At 44.6% G+C, this 25,720-nt stretch overlaps 1 protein-coding gene across 1 annotated transcript in view; it reads left to right on the forward strand.

Annotated features, from left to right (window-relative positions):
* LOC146809462 (uncharacterized) overlaps window positions 1-25,720 on the forward strand; it is a 241,788-nt gene that overhangs the window by 162,791 nt on the left and 53,277 nt on the right. Inside the window, exons 41-42 of the mRNA XM_085614868.1 lie at window positions 571-673; window positions 22,193-22,291. Coding sequence (XP_085470994.1) covers window positions 571-673; window positions 22,193-22,291 — 202 coding nt within the window. The remainder of the gene's footprint in view (window positions 1-570; window positions 674-22,192; window positions 22,292-25,720) is intronic.

Genomic DNA, 25,720 nt, shown 5'->3' on the forward strand with positions numbered 1-25,720 from the left:
TGGAACTTATCGTCATTTTAGCGCTGTATTAACAACGCCCAGCGCCATGGCGATAAATATTCCAGCAATAGGGGGATATCGTCGTTTTCCATGGAACAACGCTGGTTTTCCACCGATGTTCCATGGAAAACGGCGATATCCTTTATGATAGGGCCTGTGGTCTTAGCCACACAATCCACCCCCCATGTTAGGTATGCCTTCGTCTGGAATTTATCAGACGTTAAATTCCAGCGTTAAGGCCCAGTTAGCGCAAAAAACATCAGCGCTAAACCGGACAGGGCTTTGTTGTAAATACAGCGAAGCACCGTTGGCGATATTTTATAATGTAGATGTAAGGAGCACACACCTACCTTGCATCTCATTAGCGATGCGCGGCGATAGGAAACCGGGCACTAAGGCAAGGAAACACGCGCTAGCATGTCCTTGTTAATAAAGTGATAACATTATCGCCGCTTTTCGACCAAAAACGGACGCGGAAACGGACGCTAAAGCGGCGATAATGTTATCGCCTGCCCTTGATAATATGGCCGTTCTTTTGTTAACCCTTCCTGTTTGTGACTCCCTTTGCAGACGCCTTGTGATTATACTAAATGCAAACAACCTTCTTGCCCGAGGAGCGGCGCCCGTCCAGAACAGTTTAAGAGCAAGTCCTGCTGCCCGGAGTTCGAATGCGGTGAGTATGTCAGAAGCTCTCTGTATGGACGCATTACTTTCAATAGTGCGAGGGCTCCCTCTTTCTCCGCCGCCACCCCCAACTCCGGAACTCACGACAAACTCGTGCTTCTGATACAGGAATTATGAGTTGGATTGCATTTACCAAACTTCCCATGGGCAGCGGGACTTTTGCATCGTTATGTCTGAAAGCAAAAGTATCGTTTCTGTCAGAAAAGAGGTGTCCACTACACTCCTTCCTTGGATGTGCGACTCGTGCATCGGGTTGGCCAGCAGGGGGGGCTCCAAGCTCACCATTCCGCAACTAGATTATACAATAGCTTTCGCTGCTGCCCTCGCAGCATCCAGATGCTAGACTGCGCGGATTTGGCCACAGGGACACATTTAGATGAAAAAACACAAATGCAATTTCACTGCTTGAGCGAAATGCGGCAGCTGCACAGCAGAGGCTCATCTTGCTAAAGTACAGATTATGCTATCGTTTGATCCGGCCTTCGGAGAGCACACCTGTCACACTTGAGCACCCTCTTCTTCAGAATCATGGTCTCGAACCCTCCCCAGAATGCACCCGAGGACCAGCCTGCATCGGCACGAAGGGTCTCCTGCAGCGGAGGTCGACAAATCCAAGGCGGCCTCGAGCATTCTGAAAGTGGAAAGCTGCTTGAGAACAGGGGCATTGCTTCCATTGGTGCAGCAGGTGCAGTGGCACCGGTGCCCTGTGACCTAAGGGGCCCACTAAAGGCTAAAGACTGATTTATTGTAGTATTTAACAGTTCAAACAGGGCCAGGGGGCATGTTTTTCCTTGCACTAGGGCCCAGAACACACTGGCCACCCCCTGCCCTAGACTAGAGAAACTGGGCCCGTTTCACAAAGGTAAAATAGAACGAAAGTCTAACTTTACGACTTTCTGTGTGTACTAAGGGCCTTTACTACTCATAAGTGCCATTGGTGAATACCGAAAATCGTAAAGTTCAACTTTTGGTATTCGCAAAGGGCATTTCCGAGTAGTAAATCCCCTTTGTGAATATCAAAAGTCGTAAAGTTAGGGCCATATGCATGAACACATTTTAGCATAGACACAGAATGGGCAAAACCCTTTGTGAATAGGGCCCATTGTGCTTAAACAAACGCTTCCTGGCATTTGATTAATAAAGAACAGAAAGCTCCTGTGAAATGTAGTAAAACGACGAAGATCCCCATAGCACATCCCTTATGGGGTGTCGGCATTTAGTTTCAGTGTCTTTTAAGGGTTGCACTGCCCTTTAGGCTGTTCTGACAGGTCAGTATGGGGGCCAGTGTTCTGGGTGATAATATGCCTGTTTTGACCTGCTGTCGTTTTTTGTACTGTTGATTTTCCTGATACTAAAACAAACATTGCCTGTAGCAAGCTCAAATCCATGCAGTTTACCATGCCTTGCAAAACACCTACACAGGCAGTTTTAGGTTTTAGTAAGTTCAAAATTGTCCCACATTGGACCACTTTTTTAGGTATCTATCTCACTAATGAGGCCACTTTTATATTGCTGCCCATGCGTATTTTATGTCCCAGTCCAACCCTGGGTCTTGTTTATAACTTTCTAGATGTATTTTCCAGATGATTCACATCTTATTGAAATCTTTGTCTCATCAAATGAAGTGGGGCCAAAACACAGAGTAAAGAAAAAGGTTCCTGAGTTTGCAAACAGTGGTATGAGAGTGATAATGGGGTCAGGAGTACATTACTTACATACATGGCAACATTTTAGAAGGGGAAGTGGGAGATTTAAAAAAATAAAGAATCAGCAGAATGTATTTCTCACATTGACTTCTATTGAGGCCTGAATCAGGTCGATTGTCTTGTACTGGGACTAAATGAAAATATAGGTTTTTTTTACCTTACCTGCCAGTAGCACGCAGAAAGTGTTAATGGCGGCGGAGACAGGGTGACCAAACTATTGTGCAGGGTCCTGCAGGAGCAGGCTACTGGCAGTGCATACTCAAAGTCACACAAGACCAGTCTCTGTCTGCAAAAGCCTGACGAGGAATCGGGGTTTTGCATGCAAGAATCAGGAGGCAGGAGATTAGCCTTGAAATCTGTAGTCTCCCGCCTGAATCATAAGGGTTGGCTTGTATGGACTTGTGCTTGAGGTTCTATGGACGGTGCAGATGAATACCAATTCATTTAGACTCCACTCTCCCAAAACTGAGATTTTCGTGGTCTGAAACCTTTCATGTTAGTCCCCTTCATGGTGGCATCAATTCCTAGGCACCAGACCCCCCTTCCTCCCTTCCTCCAGTGCTCACAATTTTGGAATTACCTTTCACTCCGAGAGTATCTTTAAGGCCCACATTAAAAAACCTACCTCTATTTTTTCTTATTTATTTATTTATCGAGTTTTGTATAGCCCAAACTTGACCCGAAGGCATCAGAGCATTTTACAGAGTTAGCAAAGTAGCAATTGCAAGACTACATAAAAAGCAAATAACAGTACATAGTAATAGCATTAAAAGAGGTATATGATAGACAGCAATACACATAAATGATATAGCAGCAGTTACACGAGTTACATGAAAAGCAAATCAAAAGTACATAGTAACCGTGTGGAAAGAAGTATACAATCGACATTAGGATATGTCAACGATGTAGTAGCAATAACACGAGTTACATAAAATGAGTAAATAGGAATACATAGTAACCGCATAAAAAGAAGGGTATGATAGACAGTAGGATATGCAAACACACTAGTTCTGAGGTAGATATGGTAAGAGTTGCAAAGGTGGTTCCCCAAGGTAGAAGTAATCAAATTTAGATGGAGGGTGTAGGATAGGAGCATCAGATCAATTGGATCGCATAGAAATACATAGTAAACGTATGAAAAGAAGTATAAGATAGACAGCAGGATATACAAATGCAACAGTTCTGAGGTAATTATGGTAGGAAGTTGCAAAGGTGGGGAGATTAGAGTCACAGTTTTTCCCCAAGGTAGTGGTACTCAAATATAGATGGTGGGAATGGGGTAGGAGCATCAGGCAAATCAGATTCTTTATGGGGAGGGTTTAGGTATTTATTGAGAAGAAGTTTACGTTTATTATTGAAATAAGGGAATGAGTGATTGTCACATAAATTCTAAGGTAACGAGTTCCAAATTCTGGTAGCATTCCCAGAGAAGGAGCAGGCGCGTGATTTTTCTTTCTTGAATTTGGGCGGAATCAGGAGTAGACTGTTGGAGCTGTGAATAGGTCTCTTTTGGCTGGCTTTTGATAGTGTGTTTGCAAGTTAAACTGGTTTTACCGTGTAGAAAACCTTTGTGGGTTATGCAAGCAGATTTGAATGTATATCTTGCCTCGATTGGTAGCCAGTTGTGTTTCCTAAGAGTGCTGTTTAGGTGCTGTGTGTCTTTAATGGATGAGATTTTAATGTAAATTTGGATGTCATCTGCATAGAAATGATGGAAAATTCAGGCTTGTTTCAGAATCATTACAAGGGGTTCCATATAAAAGTTGAATAGGGCAGGAGATAGGTTTGACCGATAACCAACTCCTTGAGGGACTGGTGTTGCTTTTGAGGTGGAGTTGTTTAATTGGATTAACTGTGAACGTTCGTTCATGAAGGGAACAAACAACCAAAGGACAGTTCCTTTGACACCTGCACATTATGAGAGGGTGTATAGAAGGATATCATGGTTGACAGTATCAAAAGCAGCCGAGAGGTCCAGGAGGACCAGGAGGTAGGTCTGGCCTTTGCTCAGGGATCTGTGTAGGTCATCTATGATGTGCAGTAGTGCAGTCTCTGTGCTGCAGGCTTTCCTGAATTCAGATTGCAAGGTGTTGTGCAGTTTGTATTTTTAAATGTGGTTGTTGAGTTGTGCCTGCACACATTTTTTAGTGATTTTGGCCAGTAAAGGGAGGTTAGTAATAGGTCTGTAATTGTTACGGTCTTTCTGGTCGGTGTCTGTTTTTTTGATGAGGGGGGTGACTTGGCCCAGTTTGAGGAAGATCGGCATGGAGCAGCTCGATAAGGAGGATTCTTTAAAAGCACAGCAGGGAGGAGGTCAAAGATGTGCGATGTCGGCTTCATGCAAGAGATTAGTTTGAGCACTTCTTCTTGAGGGATATAATAGAATTCGGTCTAAATTGCATCGTTTTACAATTTCAAGGGGTTGAGGTTGGTGACCTAGGTTGCTGAGAGGAGGAGCTTAAGGAGACAGTCACTAGTAAGAGGTAAAGCCTTGTGTGGACCCTCTTTTCAAGGGGGGTTTATCCATGGTGTAGGGTATGGAGGTGTGAGGGTCAAGAGAGAGTTCGATGTTAGTTATTTTACGGAGAAGAATTTTGTGAACTCTTCGCAACGCTTAGAGAAGTCATTGTTTGAATGTTGAGGGAACAAGGAGGTTTGCTTTTTAAGGATGTTGAATGGGCCTTTAGGTCTGTTTCTAGACTGGTTAAGTTGGGCTAGGAAGAAGGAAGCTTTTTCTCTGAAGATGTGTTTTTTGTATTTGAGGCGTTCAGCTTGGAGGATCGAGAGACAGGTTAGCAAGGGTTGTTGTTTCCAGTTTCTTTCTGCCAATCTAGTTGTCACCTCTTATTATTGAGGTCTTTATTAAACCAGGATATGGCAGGGATACTCCTTTATTTCTTGGGTTTCAGAGGAGCAACTGTGTCAAGAAGTTCTGCCATATTTATGTTATAGTGGGCAGTGAGGTCCTCGACGGGGGTGAGGTCAGGTGGAGGTAGAATTTGGGAACTGACTAATGCTTCTATCTCTCCCTGGGGGATTTAATGTGTGTTCCTTGCCCAGTGCTGGGATGGATATTTTGGGAGGGGAGTGGGGCCTCAGGTTGGATGGCATTGGGATCGAAAGGGATTAGGTGGTGGTCAGTCCAGTCAGAGAATAGGATGGAGTGGAAGGATAAGGTGTTATGCTTAGAGATGATGGAGTCAAAGGTAGAGCCCTTGTCATGAGTTTGTTTATTGCAGTGATGGGTAAGATAATTTGCTTTCAAGAGGGTGGATAGGGCTTGTACTGTTCAATCTTTGGCATTGTTCTAGGGCAGGCTTAGGTCACCTAGTACAATGTCTGTGCTGCCTTTTAGGGAGTTTTGCGATATTAGGTCAGTTAGGTCTTCAAGGAATTGTGAGTTTTCCCCTGGGGAGACCTCGCCACCATTCCCTGCATCGATCGCACCCCAGGCAGAGGATGCTCCTTCTCCCACCTCGTAGCCAAAGCCTGGAATTACCTCCCCTTCTACTTCTGAACCTCTACCTCCCTCTGCAATTTCAGGAGTGGACTCAAAACCTGGCTGTTCAAGTAGCTCCACCTCACGCAGCACCTGGATACCCCTTGTAGTGATTAGCATGCTTTACAAGTCTGATTGATTAATTGCTAGATTATATGAAATGTGATGGGGTGGGGCGTTTAGAGGAAAGCTGAGCTCCTAGATATGCAAAGGTAGGAATTCGATAGTGAGGAAGGGAGTTGAGCAAAGATTGTTTTTGTGTATGATGGTCAATCCACCACCCCTGCATGCCTTGTGGTCGCAGCAGATGATTGAGAAGCCTGTAGGGCTGAGGAGATCGATGAAAGGGGATGAGTGGTTGTTTTGCCTTGTTTCAGTTAGAAGCAGATGTCAATTTTGTGCCTTAAGATAGTTTCAGCCATATCAGTGGTATACTTGACTGCTGACCGACAGTTTAGTAACATGTAGCAAAGTGTAGGCAGTGATCTCGGGCCAGGCTGACTGGGTTGGATGGTAGTTAGTAGGGAAGGAGGCCAGGGCGGGCGATTGGTGCTCTATGTCCTGCTCATGCTACTAAGGAGCGTTTGAGATCATTGTACTGGTGGCCCAGAATGCATCTTCAAGTAGAAAGTCTAACTGGAGAATGTGGATTGTCTGACAATTCTAAGAAATCAGGGCTGCTCCCATGGTCATCAGAATGTTTGTTAATGGTCCTTGGGATGAAGTTGCTTTTGATATCTCACAGGATTATTACCACAGGACAGTTTCCTAAACTCTGGAAAGAGCCACAGTATTACCATGATTAAAAAACCTTCAAAGTGCTCAGGAATTAAGTAATTACCGCCCCATCTTGCCAGTAAAAGGTCTTGAGAAGGCGATAAACCCAGAAGTCTCTTAATTTCTGGAAAACACATTCTCAAATCTCCTGGCTCCATCTCAGTATAATTTTAGAGGTGGACACAGTACAGAGTCAGCATTAGTTGCTGCAATTGACGATATTTGAGCAATTGTAGATGGTGGTGGAAAGGCAGCACGTATTTTGTTAGATCTATCAGTGACGTCCAATACCATCAACCATATGGTGTTGATTAGCCGTCGAGCAATTAGGGATGAAACAAAACATGGCACTTGCCTTTTTAAGCTATTTTCTTTCAAACTGGTGCCTTGAATAATTTTACTTCCATTATTTTTTCTCTCCTGTGTGGGAGCCCCACCTTGTTTAATGTATATTTCACACCATTAGCCAAGCTCATCTGGTCTTTGGGGTTTTCGGTAGTGTCATGTAGATAGTACGCAGATCATTGTATCTATTTCCAGAAATGAAGGAGAGGTACAGGTAAGTATCATTACTGCATGCTGGAACTCAGAAGGTGGATGAAGAGCAATTGTTTAAAATGGAATGCTGACAAAACAGAGGTGTTATTGTGACAGCACCACCTCCTTCTGGACCTCTTCATGGTGGCCACAGGAGGTGGGCAATCCTCCTATCCCTACTAATAAGGCAAGGCACTTGGGAGTGCTTCTGGATGATAAACTTGAATATTCAGACCAAATCAATCAGGTGATATCTTCCTGTTTCTACATTTTAAGAATACTTAAAGTAATTCCTTGCATTCCGTCACACTTGCAATAAATGGTCCTAATGGCTCTGATTTGGCACATATTGACTATTGCAGTGCTTTATATGTAAATCTTCAACAACAGTCTTTGTAGAAATTGCAAATTTTACAAAGTGCAGCAGCACACCTGCTTCCTAACATTCCTAAATTTCAGTCTGTTTCGAAAACCTTACCCACATTGGAGTGGCTGCCTGTGAAAAAGCTGATCATCTTCAAACGCTTATGTCTAGCACATAAAACTTTGTAAATAGCAAGGCCAGAGTACATCATATCCAAAACCCAGTTGTAGGTTCATAGCAGAAATCTCAGAATATCACTGTCCAGAAATGTGGGGGTCCCCAGGGTGAAACTTTCTTCTGGGCGGAAGGGATGTTCTACCTATGCCACCTAAAAACTGTGAAATAATCTTCCCCAAAATATTAAAATGACTTAGAGCCACATGCAGTTTAGGAAAGGGCTAAATACTTGACGATTTTCAATTTAGTTGTATGTCAAGCCATCATTCTTTGCAGGTTTTTTTTAGCACCAAGACGCCTATGGGCGTTAGTGTGCTTTAAAAAGTTATTTTATTTTATTTTCATTTCAAATGGCTTGACCTAACTAAGCTTATTTGCTATTGAAATTTGTCTCTCTCAAGGAAGATAATTTCTATAAAAGCAATTAATATTCTATTGTGTGAAAAAGTGACAAAATGGTTAAAAAATGCTTGGAAAATGCAAGCGTGGAAAAAAAAGTATTTGATTTGTATTATAGATGAGGTTAACAAATGGAGGTGCCAAAACAATTCACCAACACAGTGATCAATGTGCAAATGTGAATAAAGATGTGAATCTTAGCTCAAATCAAGCATCTCAGGGACAATTCTTCGCTTTGGCTCTTTGGTGAAGGCTGTGGGTCACCTAATGAAAGGGTCGTGCCTAAAAGGCTGACCATCTAGGTAAGAGGCATGATACCACATCACCAATTCTTTTAAAAGGAAATCTTTCAGTCAAATCCCAAACTTGCCTGGTACATTCGACACCGAAGAATAACTTATTTTGGTGGGGCTGCATGGATTACTAAGGCATACTGAATGGAGTGGGGAAAACAAGACCTTTAAGAAACCTATTCAGAATAGGGGACTTAAATAAAGAGGTTTGGTCAGTGAACCACAAAAAGGCAGACAGATCCAAAATTTAACCCTTTAGAGTGCCAAGAGCCCTGCTGGGCAAGGGTAAGAATAAAAAAAGGACATCAGAAAGAGAAACAGATAGAGGGTCAATAGACCTTTCTGTACAATATCATAAAAAGTTGTTCCACGGGCAAGCAAACACAGTCCTGGTGGAGGGATGCCTGGCTGCCAGAATAGCATTGCAGACATCGGGTGGAAAGTCAAACGCTGTCAACTGTCACCGTTCAATCTCCAAGCAAGAAGGCACAGAGTTGACAGGTTTGGGTGGAGGACCCTCACCTGCGGCTGCGACAGAAGATCCTTCCGAAGGGGCAGCCTAATCAGAGGATCGATGCTCATGCTGAGAAGCCCGGGATACCAGACTCTCCATGCCTACTCCGGAGCCTCAAGGATCACTTGGGCCTGGTTGTTCCTGATTTTCTTGAGAACTTTGGGCCGAAGTGGTATGGGAGAAAAGACATACAGCAGGCCTGCCCCACTCAAGATGAAAAGCGTCTCCGAGCGACAGCAGCCTTGGAAAAACCCAGCGCACAAAACTACTTACATTGACAATTCTCGGGGGAGGCAAACAGCTCTAACCAAGACTCTCCCCACTGCTGAAAGAGACCTTGTGCCACCTCCGGATGGAGACATTATTTGTGATCCACTAGTCATTGATGGCTGAAGTCATCCGCCTTGAAGTTCAGAGAACCTGCCAGGGTTATGCCCTGCTGTTCCAGCAATTTCCAGAGACGTAGAGCCTCTTAGCAAAGAATCCAAGTCCCCACCCCACCCTGTTTATTACAGTACCACATGGCAGTTGTGTTGTCTGTGAACACTTGAACCAGCCTTCCTTTGATAAATGGTAGAAAGGCCTTCAATGCCAGTCGGATCGCTCAAAGCTTTAACATGTTTAAGTGGAGTCGGATTCCGCCAGAGACCAGAGTCTCCTGATCTCCACCTCTCCCAGTTGTCCCCCCCAACCCAGGAGCAACGCATCCGCCACTACTGTGAGATCTGGTTGAGGATGGGAGAGAGCTCTGCCTCTGACCCAATTGCAGTTCATTAGCCACCACTGCAGGTCTTTTGCAGTTCCCTCTAAGATCTGGACCATGTCGGAGAGACTCCACTGGTGCTGTGGCCACTGAAACTTCAGGTCCCACCACTGAGCCCACATATGCAACCTGGCATGTGTTACTAATAGGATGCAGAAAGCCATGAGGCCCAGCAGCCTCAGAGTCATTCTCACCAAAATCAAGGATAGAGGCTGAAACATCGGTATCATACCCTGAATATACTGGACTCGATGCTCGGGAGGATAAGCCTGAAACTGCACTGTATCCAGAATAGCTCTGATTAATGGGAGAACCTGAGAGGGAGTCAAGTGTGATTTCAGCATGTTGATAGTGTACCCCAGCAAATGCAGAAGGTTCGCCGTAGTCTGGAGGTGGAAGAGAACAGCCTGGGGCAATCCTGCCTCCAGCAGCCAGTCGTCGAGTTAAGGAAAGATTAGCACCCCTGATCTGCGCAGATCATGTGACCACCGCCAATACCTTGGTGAACACCGCTGGGCACTGGTAAGGCTAAAGGGGAGCACAATGAATTGAAAGTGCTGGTGGCCTACCACAAACCGTAGGTAAAGCCAATAGGCAGGCATCCACAGAAAGGATGTTGGCTAACGTCTAGGGTGGTCGACCTCAAATCTGGGGATCCAGGTTTGAGTCTCGACAACGAAGCTCAACATCCTGTGATTCTGGGCAAATCACTTAATCTCCCTGGGCCCGATTCACAGAACTAACTTAAGACAAAATCCTAAACTTACTAACATTTTGGTATTCACAGAAGACACTTACTCACTTCGGTATTCACAGAAGTTAGGAGTCCTAACTTTAGGACTCCTAAATGCCTTCTGTGAATACCGAAAGTCTTAAAATTAGGATTTTTCTCAGTTTAGGAGTCCTAAAGTTAGGACTCCTAACTTTACTAATACTAAACTGAGAAAAAACCTAATTTTAAGACTTTCGGTATTCACAGAAGGCATTTAGGAGTCCTAAAGTTAGGAGTCCTAACTTTACTACTACTAAATTGAGAAAAATCCTTATTTTAAGACTTTCGGTATTCACAGAAGGCAATTTAGGAGTCCTAAAGTTAGGAGTCCTAACTTTACTACTACTAAATTGAGAAAATTCCTTATTTTAACACTTTCGGTATTCACAGAAGGCATTTAGGAGTCCTAAAGTTAGGAGTCCTAACTGTACTACTACTAAACTGAGAAAAATCCAAATTTTAAGGCTTTCGGTATTCACAGAAGGTATTTAGGAGTCCTAAAGTTAGGACTCCTAACTTCTGTGAATACCGAAATGAGTAAGTGCCTTCTGGGAATACCAGAATGAGTAAGTGCCTTCTGTGAATACCAAAATGGTAGTAAGTTTAGGATTTTGTCTTAAGTTAGTTCTGTGAATCGGGCCCCCTGTGCCTAACAAAAAAAAATGAATATGTCCGTCTGTAACGCAACTGGTGCTCATGTAATGCGCTCTGACACCTAATACCTTTGGGTCACGTTCGTGCTATATAAAACTCTGAGAAAAAGAAAAAATATATATGAAAATGGGCGTGCTGCAAGTCCAAAACTACCATCCAGTCTCCTGGGTCTAGGGCAGACAATACCTGAGCCATGGTGAGCATCTTGAACTTCTCCTTTTTGAGGAAGAAGTTGAGGGTTCTCAGATCCAAGAGAGGGCAAAAGCATTTGTACTTTTTGGGGATAAGAAACTCGCAGGAATAGCAACCACTGTCTCCTTCTGACACTAGAATCCTCTATATGGCTCCGTTTGCCAAGAGAGACGTAACTTCCTCGTGGAGCAAGGACAAATGATCCTCCGTCAGCCAATCGTTAGCTGGAGGCAAAGGATTTGACGGGAAGGGAGTAGCCCCTTTAAATAATTTGTAACTCCCACCTGTCTGATGGTATGGAGTGCCAATGGTGGAGATGATGGATAATTCTGCCACCAAGTGGCAGCCCATGATCTTGTAGGGCAAGAATTTGAGGGCATATAGGCTGCAGCTGCAGGTCAAGTGGTGGTTGTGGTAGTCCTCTGGCTACTCGATCCATGGGGTTGGTATGAACCACATCCTCGCCTCTGCACAGACTAAACAGCTTGCGTGGGGTGGTGGCTGGAGCAGGGTTGGCCCAGTTGAAAACCCCTTCTGTAGCCATGAAAGGGGAATAGGCAGACTGGGGCTGATGGGGGCCAACTGTGAGGCCCAAGGGCTTGTCCGTAGCCCGTAAGTCCTTAAAGCACTCAGTGTTGAGTCTGCCGAGCCTCCAAAGAGATGATTGCCATCAAAGAGCATGTCAATGAGGGAAGCCTGGACCTCCCCTGAAATGCCGGATGTTCTCAGAAAGGCGTGGAGTCGAAGCACCACCATCGCTGAAACCACTCTCCCCAGCGAGTCTGTCATATCCAAACCACATCTAATGGTGCTGGTTGGGAGAGCACAGCCCGGGCCTCCTCTGGGACCTATGGCAGCACTTTCGCAACTGTGTCCCACAGAGTTTGGGAGTAGCTCTCCAAAAAGCTTGCAATGTTTAGCGACCACAATGAAAGGCTTTTGGATGAAAGCATCTTCTTTCCTAAGCTATCCAGCCTCCTGTATTCCCAGTTCAGGGTTGCAGCAGGGAATGCACTTTGGAAAGTCGAGGCTTAAACTACCAAGCTCTCAGGGGTGAGGTTTTGAGTAAGGAAGCTCATGTCCCCAGGTGCTGGGCAGTGGCAGCGGGCAATTGTCCTGTTTACAGGAGCCCCTGTAGTGGGCTTGGATCAGGTTCCCAGTAGGACATCTGTCACTGCTCTGGGAGCAAGGGTTCTGAAGAGGAAGCTCCCGTGTGCAGAACTTCGTCAAGATGTTAGCCTTGACTGCCACAGAGGGCATCTCAAGATCCATGATGTCAGCTGCCCTCTTCACCACCATGGAATAAGACTCTTCCTTTTCCATAGCCAGGGTAGGGGATAAAGCATACCAGTGTTTTCTAAAGGGTCCAGCAAACCCTCCCACTCTTAGCTCATGACTATTCCTTCAAAAATGGCTCAGGCTCTGACTTAGGATGCAAGGGCCCCATCAGTACTGGCAACGGCGTCGGTCGATGCAGCGTTATGTCGCTGGATATAAGAATGGGGCTTGTGCCACCAGTGGGCGATGGCGGCAACAGGAACATCGGCGTCAGGGCTGGCACCAGGCATGGTCTAAGTGGCATGACCGACACCGGTCTGAATCCATGACCAGATCCGTGGCGGTCTGTCAGAGCCGAGGCCGGTGCCTCTGGTGCAGAACCTAATGGGACCCCCCTCTGACCATGTGGGCACAAAGGGCTCAAGCACTCAAATACTCAGCACATGGCCTTGTAAAATTATTTTACCTGAGCAGGGGTCAGTCCAACTCCTGCAAAAGGTGGGAGGCTCGGAATTGGCCCAGGCACCTATTCCGAAGAACCATGCCTCAAGGACCGAGGGCCACTGGAGCAGTTTCGTGACCTCCCTCTCAATCCGGACTGGGATCTCTGAGGAGTCACGCAATGCGGTGTCACCTGCCAGGCCGCTAGCAGCTTCAGGGACTGCTCCTTCAAAGCCTTCGGTGCCAAGGCTTGGCAGTCCAAGCATGATTTGGAGTCGTGGTGATACTCAAGAAACCACAGACACACAAGGTGTGGGTCCATAACCGACATGGCACGATGACAGGCACCACATGGTTCAAAACTGTCTTCCATTAAGCCATCCCTCGACACACCAGGTGGAAGTATTTTCTTAAACAATTACTCGACAAAACGTCCCAAAAAGTCTGTCACAAACCGACAGAGGTGTAGCTCTTTCTCGTGAGCAGGGCTAACTGACACGGAAAGAAAAGAACTGACGTCAGCGCGCTGAACTGGTGCCTATATATCTGCGTGGACATCACTTCTGATGCAGATGACGATGCCACCACATGAAGCTGATCGAGGCCACCTACCAGTGCGCAGGGGTACTGCTCATGCAAAAATGTTCCGGAACCAGTCTGACGCCTGAGAAATTCAAAGGTAAGGAAGTTGCGGCTAGATGTCCCTATCAGATAAAGTAATTAGCATTAATAAAAGACTGAATGGGACCAATATCCCAATCATGGCAAATTGTATATATATATATATATATATTACCTACTGGCGGTCGCCAGTAGGTAGTTATAGTTAGGACCACGTTTCCATAGGAAATCCGCAACATTCTATTTTGAATAACTTTGGCGCCGGTCGACGAATCCTCGCAAATTTTTCAAAATAGGTGGGGCGCTACGCTCCGCTCCTACCCTGAAAGTCTCGGGGGGATTCGTCAAGCGGGGGCTGAGATAAAAGGGGGGTCCCAAAACGCGTTTTTCCCATGCATTTTTCCATAGGACCTTTAGACAGGGCTACAGCCCGAACGGCTGAACAGAATTACTAGAAATTTGGCAGAGAGGTAGTCCTCAGGTCAAGGAAGTGCCTTTTGTAGGTTTGGTGTAAATCTGTTCAGTAGATTCTGAGAAAATAGCCTTTAAATCAATATATATATCTGAGCCAGCTTACGGTGCGCTTACGGTACGCTTACCGTACGCGTACGGTGGCGTGCGCGAGCGCGATTATGATTGGCTCTTAGATCTTAGTAAACATTCGAATTGGCCGAAACCAGGAAGCGGCGGCCGCCATTTTCTCTCTCGCACTGAGAGAGATGATTAACAAACAAAGCACAAAAACATTGTAGTGCCAGGGAAAATGCGTTTCCCCAAAGTGCAAGATTAATTCTGCTGACATGTTTAAAGCCCGCAAATGGGCCTCGATGAGTAAAGGCTTCCTCAATCCTGTGAAAGTGCCTCACAGTGGGAGGCCGGTGAATATCAACCCCCGTGGCCCCCTGTAGATCTGGGGTGGTGCGTTCCTGGCGGGGCACTTTCACAGGATTGAGGAAGCCTTTACTCATCGAGGCCCATTTGCGGGCTTTGAAACGCATTTTCCCTGGCACTACAATACCCAGGACACACTGCGCAGTCTAATTAGGAGCAGCCCATCCAGGGCGCGCAATCACGTGCATATAAAGGGTAGTGCCGGACTGTGCTTCGTCTTTTGAAAAAGAAGAAATTCGAAACGCGTCAGGCAACACTGGTACACGGCTGTGAAAGAGATCGGCGAGATAAAGCTTCCGTACCTAATAAAGAACTTTTGGCTTGGAAGTTCGTGATGGTGTTCGAGTGCTTCCTACGAGGAGGGTGCAAGCCTGAGCATGTATATATATATATATTCACTGAAAAAACCATAGGTTTCACACATGTTATAGTTAGCGGAAATTTTACTGATAAAAAACCAGTGAAATTCCCCCGTTATAGTTAGTGCAGGCAACTATAACTCACGCGACCGCAATCCTCTGCTGATGCTAATACTGTATTTAGACACTTATATGCCCATGTCTTCTTCCATACATTTTTAGCTATACATATATTACAAATATTTTTTTTTCATAAAGACACATATGTCATCAGCAGAAGATTGCGGTCGCGTGAGTTATAGTTGCCTGCACTAACTATAACGGGGGAATTTCACTGGTTTTTTATCAGTAAAATTTCCGCTAACTATAACATGTGTGAAACCTATGGTTTTTTCAGTGAATTTGCAAGGTTTTTTAAATGCTAATTCCTAACTATAACGTGTGTGAAACCTATGGTTTTTTCAGTGAATTTGTACGGTTTTTTAAATGCTAAGTTACTTTATGCCATTCGAGGCGTGCGCGCCCACTTAACGCAGTTCGTTCCGTGCACGGTTTTTATCAACTTTAATAAGCCCTGTACATTTGGTGGCCTTCGGCCACCAAAAGCACAGGGGGTGGGGTTAATGTGGATAGTGTTTTTTTTATTTCAATTTTATAATTTCATGTTGCCAAAATTTAGTTTTTTTTACCTATTAATAAGCCCTGTACATTTGGTGGCCTTCGGCCACCAAAAGCACAGGGGGTGGGGTAAGTGTGGATAGTGTTTTTTTTATTTTTATTTTTTTACCGTACGCTTACGGTAAGCGTACGGTAAGCGTACCCCGCGAAATTGCCGAAAAAAAAATAAAACCGTTTTTGCTCTTGGGGGATGTTTGTGGACTCCCTCAACATGACTATGTGGGAGGGAGTTGTCAAAACAGCCCCGTAACATGTTTTTGGCCATCATGTTTGATAAACAACACTCAGTGCGAGAGACAAAATGGCGGCCGCCGCTTCCTGGTTTCGGCCGATTCGAATGTTTACTAAGATCTAAGAGCCAATCAGAATCGCGCTCGCGCACGCCACCGTACGCTTACCGTAAGCGTACCGTAAGCGTACCGTAAGCTGGCTCAGATATATATATTGATTTAAAGGCTATTTTCTCAGAATCTACTGAACAGATTTACACCAAACCTACAAAAGGCACTTCCTTGACCTAGGGACTACCTCTCTGCCAAATTTTGAGTAATTCTGTTCAGCCGTTCGGGCTGTAGCTCGTTCTAAAGGTCCTATGGAAAAATGCATGGGAAAAACGCGTTTTGGGACCCCCCTTTTATCTCAGCCCCCGCTTGACGAATCCCCCCGAGACTTTCAGGGTAGGAGCGGAGCGTAGCGCCCCACCTATTTTGAGAAATTCGCGAGGATTCGTCGACCGGCGCCAAAGTTATTCAAAATAGAATGTTGAGGTTTTCCTATGGAAACGTGGTCCTAACTATAACTACCTACTGGCGACCGCCAGTAGTTAATATATATATATATATATATATATATATATATATATATATATATATATATATATATATATATATATATATATATATATATATATATACACACATAGATAGAGAGATATACATATAGATATATGTAATGTGTGTGTCTAGGTCTATCCTTACTACAGGAGCACAGGGATAGGTTTGCGATCTCTGGGATTGGTCTAGGTGTATGCAGTCAGGTGGTCCGCATCATGAGTGTAAACATAGTTAACTCAGGGCTGCATGTTAGGCACTGCTGTCATTCCAGAACAGTCGCCTCTGCCAGAATTCCCCTCTCTGGCCCCCAGGGGGACAGGTGCAATTTATATGATAATACTATTGTGCTGAGCTGGAGTTGCAGCTGTGTGACCGTGTTATGTCTAGACCTTAGGATCTGTTGCTGAATGAGCAGTACACTATGCTGTTATTTATATCCAGCAACCTTGTACAATGTGTAGACTAAATCCCAGGAAGAGTCCCTGAATGACAACATGTACAGCATGTTCTCGAAAATACTGCCACCTATCTGTTATAGGTGGCTATGCAGAGTGAGCAGAGGCAAACTAAGATGTCTAAAACGCAAAACTGAGGGAGCACCAAAGTGGGCCCAGAAGGGAAATCACTACAATGTCAGCAGGTGGATTATTCAGAATGAGAGATCGTCATTAAGCTGTCTCATCCTACAGGGATCCTCACTTTTGATTATGGAACCCCCTGCCTAGTCCAACTGTTTAGTCAACTTATCCTGATGCTAGATCTCCTCAAGAGGCTGTCAAAGGCCTGTCAAGTTGGCATAACCATATGAATCATTTGATGCCTCTCTTCTCTACCATACTGCTGCAACTATTGATATGAGAGAGTGAACAGAGGTAGGCAATACCATCCTACGTAGGTACACAGCTGACAAATTCATAGGGAGTGGGTGAGAAAATCCCCCTTTTTGCATGGTCACCCTAATGCTTTGCTGAATGTTATTGCTATCTCTTCAGCTCTGCCCACTGAATGTATTCCAAACCAAAAAAAAAAAAATAGCGAATCCCTGATTGGTATATTTAACTCTCCTTTAAGGACGTAGTATATGGTGTAGAAACGATGCCCATGTCATGGAAAGTTAAACGTCACCCATGGACTACGGTACTCATTTTGCCATCCACTAGTGGGACAAGGTAAACATGGCTTTGGACCAGCCAATGTAGCCTGACCACTGCAGATTAAACCTGCAACCCTTATGGCAGGGGTAAAGCCTTCCTTTTAAAAATTAAAGAAGTCACCCTTGTGTAGACCTTGTTGCCAACAAGGTAGAGTGCATGGCATTTAAAAGTGAGACGTAGAAATTTAAGGACATATTTATCAATGTGTTGCACTGGCCTTGCACCATGTAAGGGGGACAAGGGTGATGCAACACTAAAGTAAGATTTATGAAGCCACGCACCTCGCGTGGCCCTGCGTGGCTTGATAAACGCAAGATTAGAGTAACGCAACACAGTGCAAATCACTGCATTGTGTTACTCTGCGCCAGGAAGGCATTCTATGGGTGGAGCATGGGTGTTACTACTCATCCACCCAGGACTTTTGGTGTATTCCAGATTCACCAACACTGGTAATCCTGGGAATGAGTCAAAATGCTGCATCTCTCAAGGGAAGGCGCAACAAGGAGAAATATTGTAGTGTAGTTCCTATATCCCTGATAGGCTCTGCGCATTGGAATAACATACACTATAGATTTGACATAGGACTAAGGTCAGTATGTCTCTATCAAGTATATTAAACTTAATTACGTGTGTGTGCCAGCTAACTCAGAGGTCACTAGAAACTTCTCGAATATACAAGAAGGGATTAGTCTCTGACAACCGCATAAACATGACAACTTTGTTTCCTTTTAGAATCGGAACAGTCTCAGAATCGTGGAAACCATAGATAACAGTTTCACTCAGTCAATCGTGCATGCTTCGTTTCTACAGAGTTGCACAGAAATAGAGAGACGGGCGTTTCAATAAAAGGGTTTATTGAACAGTCTTATTTCTCATGCAAGAGATATGAATTGCTACAATCGTAAGACAGACTGCGAAGTACAATATGTACGAGGTTAGCAGTAAGATAAAATAATACTGCAATAGCATGGTTTGTGGCTATGACATATGTTAATCAAAATACATACATAAATAACATAATGCTAAAATGTGATACTCATCTGATGCTTCTAAATTGTTCTACCCCAGTGTACCTAACCTAAGTGCAGTACGAGGTTTGAAGTAGGTGCTGTTTCTAAAGTATTGCTAGCTATATTTTAGTTTAGCCAAGAGCTGCCAAACGTTTCTCTAAGTTCTAGTCAGCTCCATACCTGAGAATGAGAGAGGTTGGAATCTCTTTTCTGGACTCGATAGTCTATCCCCCGCAAGGGAAGTCAGAGAGCACTGGAGCTGGATTCTCTGCGAGGAGGATGGCAGCGTCAGGTCAGTGCATCAGGCTGGAACTCGATCTCCTTCCGAACTTGCCGTGGCGAACCGCGTAGTCTGGGTTGGATCGAATCCTCCGGGAATCGCAATTTGCCAAGGCAAGTGCTGGTATATTTATACCTTGAAGGTGTCTAGGAATGCCAGTATTGACGTAAAAGTTGGGCAGAGGAACGTCATGAATGAACCCCTAAGGAATAGATATTCATGCATACTTAATAAGTTCTTGGAGAAATCAATATTCAAGCTGAGGGAAATTCCTAAAGGCTTATGGGTCTGGTTTTCCAAGAATTCGTTGTGACGTGGATGGACGGATGTAGGTGGCCATGCCTGTATTTGGTTTGTACGGACAATGTCTAAATAAGGGCCGGATTTCTATGTCCAAATAAGGGCAATCTGAAGTGTACCTATATAAGGGCATAAATCTGGAAACCTATATACGGAATCTAAATCTGCACACAACAATATCTTATATCTCCTCATTGATTCCTCTTTCTAAGTGTGCTGCATTATGCAGCACACTTAGAAAGAGGAAAATGCTTCTGAGGATTGTTTTTGTTAATGACGGTATCCTTTCCTGCATAAAAACAATCCTAACTAGAATGCAGACACCCTACACCACGCCGCAAGGGTGCCTGTGTTGGCATTAGACAGCCAAAAAGGCTCCAGCGCAAGGAAAGGACAGGATTGCACCTTATAATGTTAAATATGGTACATTCATACACTTTCCCTTCCACGCAGTGCAGCAAGGTGGCTTGCTGTTCTACACTTTGCAGCATAAAAGTTTTATAAATATGCATTTAAATGTCACCATTTCACTACAGTGATAAACCTCGTAAGGCTATTTTCACTGTGTAAGGCTCTTGCAGTCATACGACAGTGCTGATTAAAATATTCGTTTTTCCTTGGGAAATGCTAAAGAAATGTTAAACAATCATATAAAATATTTGATAAAAATCAATGATGAAGTTAGGTTTTTAATTACTACTTATGAAAAGCAACTTTTAGAAGGTTACCTTTTCCCTGTATGAATATCCTGGATGATAGTTTGCATTAGCCTTACAACAGCTGCCATGTAAGTACTTGACCTTTATATGGTATGAAAACTGCTTCCCGAGCAGAGACAATGGCTTAGGTTCAGTGTCAGGAAGGCTGACTGTGAAGAGTGTGATACATATCAGCTCAAGTTGGACAACTTGGGAGGTTCCAGGAACTTCCTTTACTTGAAAGTGAAAGAGGTGAAACCAGCCTATTCATAGTTTAGGGTAGGGGGAGACCTGAGGAACGGGAAGCCTTTGTTCTTTAGTCCCAAAGTAGCTGGTTGGACACCATTCCAGTGGTAGGGAGAGCCAGTCTCTGAACCAGTTTGATCTAGCTTAGAAGGATGGACTTAAACATTCCCTTGCCTGCTAAACAACCTTCCTTCAAGGGCAGAAGGCCTGTGCTATCCTTGATTCCCCAAAGAATGGCACATTTAGCAGTAAAACACACAGGATGTGCTGCAAAAGTGAGTGGAGTTGCCCTGGGAATATTTTCTTCATTGGTTAGGGAGTGTCCAGGAGTCACCCTCACCACTGAGTATTGATTAGGCCTGGGCGGTAAATTCCGTTCCGTTCGCGGAATTTGCGGAATTTGGGTAATTTCGTGTTCCGCGGAGAACGCGAAATTGCCCAAAAATCTGCGTTCCGCGACTTCGCGTAATTTTTTGCTTGTTCGCGTTCTCAATATGCGTGTTCGCGAGATATTTCACCCCGAGCACACAAACAGCGATCGCGAACAGGAAAAAAGTATCGCGAACAAGCAATTCCGCGTGTTCGCGGAATTTCTGCGTGTTCGCGGAGATTTTTACCGTTTCGCGGAGATTTGCGTAACGCGATTACGCGAATTCCGCCCACCCCTAGTATTGATCTATACAAAATGGACCTCACCACCAGCTCCTCAGAACCTGGACCTGGAACTGTGGAAGAAGAGATAAAGGTCTGCTGCTGTTTCAGGCCTGAATTACTGGACCTGCTCCCACTTGTACCCAGGATAAAGCTATGAACTCCAAGGGTCAGTCAACTGTCCTCCCGAGGAGCTACAGAGACACAAATAGCTGCAAGAGGCATTTTTCCTGAGGGGACCACCAGACTAGGAACAACCAGACCAGGACTAGACCATTCTGGTGGCCTTTGCTGGATTACGTTCTGACCATTAAGTGCTGTCCCTGTGGTCCTGGGACCCATGGCTTTGTGGCACTGGACTTCTTCAACGATCCCTGAAAAGTTTGGACTTACAATGTTTTTGTACTTCAAGACCTCCAGAGGGCGGGGAGCAACCACCCAAGTCCATATGACTGTGGCACAACCTTGGTGGAAGACAATTTCAAGTTGGTACAGCTCAGAGCTTTTTGCTGCTCAAAAAACCTGTCCAGCGGACTGTTGCAGCAAGCTTGTTTGACTTTGGTGCTACCTTCTTGGATACAGCCTGCATCCTTACCCCTCTAGAGGATTCTGAGCTGCAAAAAAAGACACTAAGTTCATATGAAGAAATCTTGATCAGACAAAGGTGCAAAAAGTATATGACCAATAAGAGGACTTCCCTGGGTGTGAAACTAGACTTTTTCTGCTCCAACCTTTTCTTGCAAAGATCAACAGCTTCAGCAGAACCTCATCTACTGGCTATCCAGCTTCGATGAATTTCTTGGATACAGTCTTCAACCTTGCACCCTTGGGGGATTTTGACATCCGTTTCAGAGACTGGGTCTTAAGGTAAAATCTTTGACTGGAATGAACCTGCTTGGTGTACCCAAACCCGCGCTCCATCACAATTGGCCTAAAATTGCACCTGGGGCCTGGTTGCACATGATCAGTAGTTTTTATTGGTGCTTTACTTTTTCTTGGTGCTTTTTCTCTTATATATTTAAATATTCATGTCTCCGGTTCCCCCTTATTAGATTTTTATTCCATTTTTATTCCATTTGTGCCATTTTGTTCATTATATTTATCTCTACTTTAATTAATTGGTTGTGTTGATTGTTTTGACATTTTAACTGTTTTGGTATATGTAAATGCTTTTCACATTTCTTCTAAGTTAAGTATATCAGATCTGTGCCATAGCTACCAGGCTTAAGCTCAGGTTTAAACTACTGAAACCTTTTGCCTGGCCCTGATTTTATTACTTTTTTGTGGACTACCATCCATCCCAACTAATATTTTACTTTCCTGTGTTGCAATCGGTGGACATGCACTGTGCTCTACAGACCTTTACTGTTAGGATGCACTAATTTGGGTGTTTTTTACTTGTCATCTTCTTTATTTGCCAGTCTGCCCATCATGTTCCCCAGCGATGGACTGCACGTTTGGATTCAATCTAAGAACCCAGTTTAACAACGAAACAATGTGCTGCCCTGAGTATTCATGTGGTAAGTACACTTGTGTTAAATTCGCCAGAAGTTGGGGCTAGAGTGCCGCTTGTGGTTATAGAGGAAGGAGTGCTGGTGCATGTACACATGCACTGTTACCACAGCACGAACAGGTGGATAAGTACCAAATCATGGGCAGATATACATGAGCCAGAGCATTGACAGATGCACTGCTGCCTGAGATTTTACAGATAAAATGGTGCTAGAGTATGCTCAGATGCACAGGTTCCGCAGCATTCACAGATGAAGGGCTGGCTTTAGGGTGGTGCAACACGTGCGGCTGCACTGGGAGATGACCTGGGGGGGCACTGACTTCGGGGGAGGGGGGCTGGTGTTTCGTAATAACTTTGATTTGAAAACACCTGCGGCAGAGTTCCTCATGCTTCCCGCTTTCAGGTGGCAATAAAAAAGTTGAAATAACTCTTGTATTTAATGTTGCAGCTAGACAGAGAGACTGTAGTTTTGTTTGGTGGCAGTTTTGGCTTGCCATAAAGTAGCACGGAGGGTTAATATGTCTGCTGCAAAGTACACAAACTATGCAGATCACAGATCTGGATTTTATGTGACTAGCCGAGTGGATTACTGCTTGTGTTACAGAGATCTTTTTGTTTGAGGCACATGATGTGCAGAATACATTCTTGCGCATAGATCGCCATCTGGTGTTGGTCTTGGATGTTTGCAGTTTGTTGTTGTCTTGGAAGAAGTCTTTGCAGTCACGAGATAGGTGACTCCTCCCTTGGACAACAGTGCGCATGGACATCGGCTCCATCTTCAGATTGTTTTTTGCCATGAAGGGAAATGATGTTGTTTGTAAGAAACAAAAAGATGTCCATGTGTAATGTATCCAAGTAAGATAACACTGGAACAGATAGAAGTACCGGGGAGACGGGTGGGCGTATGTCTTTCTGCAGCTCTACATGCCAACAACAGATACATACTGGTAAGTAGCATTTTCCATTCGAGGCATATGAGCTGCAGAATACATACTTGTGCATAGACTGTATAGCAGTGGTCTCCCTTAGCGGTGGTCACCTGTATCTGTTGTAGTGGTCTGAAAAAGTATTTTAAGAACAGCCTGGCCTACAGAAGTCTGTTGTTTTGCCTGCACGTCTACACAGTAGTGTTTGATGAAGGTGTGTGGCCTAGACCATGTTGCTGCTTTACAAATGTCATCTAAGGGACTGTTCCGTAAGAATGCCATTGAAGCCCCTAGTTTGTGTGTTGAGTGCGCTCTAGGGGAAATTGTTAATGTGCGTTTTGCTTTCTGGTAGCATATTTGAATACATTTGACTATCCACCTGGTAATTCCAGCTTTGGAGATGGGTTTTCCTTTATGAGGTGGTGAGAAAGCTACAAACAGTTGGTTTGATTTTCTAAAGGGTTTAGTCCTGTCAATGTAATAAAGTATAGCTCTTTTGACATCTAGTGTGTGAAAAGCTCTTTCTGCTATAGAATTTGGTTTTGGAAAGAAAATGGGCAATTCCACAGATTGATTTAGATGGAAAGCAGAAATTAACTTGGGAAGGAATTTCGGATTTGCTCCAAGAACCACCTTGTTATGATGTATTAGTAAGAATGGTTCTTGTATGGTTAAAGCCTGGATCTCACTTACTCTTCTGAGAGAGGTGATTGCGACTAGGAAAGCTACTTTCCATGTAAGGAACTGTAATTCCCATTTGTGAAAAGGTTCAAATGGGGGACCCATGAGCCTAGTAAGGGCAATGTTTAAATTCCACACTGGAGAGTGTGGGATTCTGGGTGGAATTATCCTTTTAAGGCCCTCCATGAACGCTTTGATAGCAGGCACCTTAAATAATGACAAATGTTTTCTGTCTTGTAGGTAAGCTGCAAGGGCAGCAAGATGTAGTCTTATGGATGTATATGCTAAATTACATCTTTGTAGATGCAATAAGTAGCAAATAATGTTTTGAATTGAAGCATCTAATTGGTTGATTTTGTTGTTATTGCAGTAAATGACAAATCTTTTCCATTTGGCTGCATAGAAAGTTCTAGTAGTAGGACGTCTAGCTTCTTTGCATGGGCATCCGCTCCATCCTCAGATTTGTTTTTTCTGCCATCGGGTTCGGATGTGACTTGCTGCTCTCCGGTTCTGTACCGTGTTTCCAAACCTATTTCAACGCGCAACCATCACCACTCAACGGTATTGTTTCGTTCACGTGCCTTCTACGCGTTAACTCCCAAATCCTCGATTCCGGTCGTAGACGCGGGCCTCTGGGCCTATCGACGCCATTCGGACCTACGGCTAATGGAAAGGACTCCATTAAAAAAATGCCCCCGTTGTGGAGCAAAATTTCCACACAGTGACCACCACAAGGTCTGCAACCTTTGTCTATCGCCAGAACACTAAGAAGAGGATTGCCAAGCCTGCGCCTCTTTTCGATCGAAGAAAACCATCCGTGATCGCCGGGCTCAACAACACGTTATGGCACAACAGGCTGCACTGGTGCCAGAAGATATTTTCGATGAAAGCCCTGACATTCCAGAGGCAGAGGATTCGGAGGAGCTCGACATCGTCTCCGAAGCTGACGACTCCGACGACCACATCACTCCAGGTCAATGAGTGAGTACAAACGTCCCTGCCCCACCCGAAAAACAGAACGCTGTGGTCAAAACTTCACCTGAAGGCCTTAGTCGAGACCATAAGAAAACTTCAGAAGCCCCGCCTCCGGGCCCGGTCCGTAAACAAAGGAAAAGCCTTCCTGCAGCTCGAGACTGAGGAAGCTGGATATCAGTACCCACAAAACACCTTTGGTACCAAAATCGGGGATATACATCTCCATTACATCCAATAAGGCCTTGGCATCGAACCCTCCCGCACCGAAAGACCATAAGACCTCGGAACCGGAAGAGCACCGAAAATCTTCGGATCCGAAAAAAAGTTCTGACTCGGCACCGACTTCGAAGCCAAAGGAACACAAGACTCCTCCTACGGCTACAGAGACCAAATCAAAGCCACGCTCGGAAACGAAAAAAATCAGCACCGAAAGGAGACAAGCGGGAAGAACTGTTTCGGCCAGATCCTCTTGATCGGAAACAAAAGACATTACATGTGGACCCTAAAACAGGCCATATTGTCAGTCTTCTAACAAAGAAGAGGAAATCTGATACCTCACTCACACCTGAGGTACCTGTGAAAAAGAGAGACTGTGCAACTTCACCCCTAAGACCCTCTTTTATTCTTCTTACTAAACCTTTGTCTCATATAAACTCTCCTATACACTCTTCTAGACTTTCTCCATTCTCACCCTTACCACCACAGGATGAGGATGATTTAGGGGATAGGGTGGGCATGGTAAGGATCCCTTAGATGATCCTGATGATGATGACACTACCCCACCACAGGACACATGGGACGATTACGATGATCCCACAGATCCTCCAGACCTTCCTGACGCAGACCCATACCCA

This window comes from Triturus cristatus, chromosome 7 (genome assembly GCF_964204655.1).
Source record: "Triturus cristatus chromosome 7, aTriCri1.1, whole genome shotgun sequence".
Classification (NCBI taxonomy): domain Eukaryota; kingdom Metazoa; phylum Chordata; class Amphibia; order Caudata; family Salamandridae; genus Triturus; species Triturus cristatus.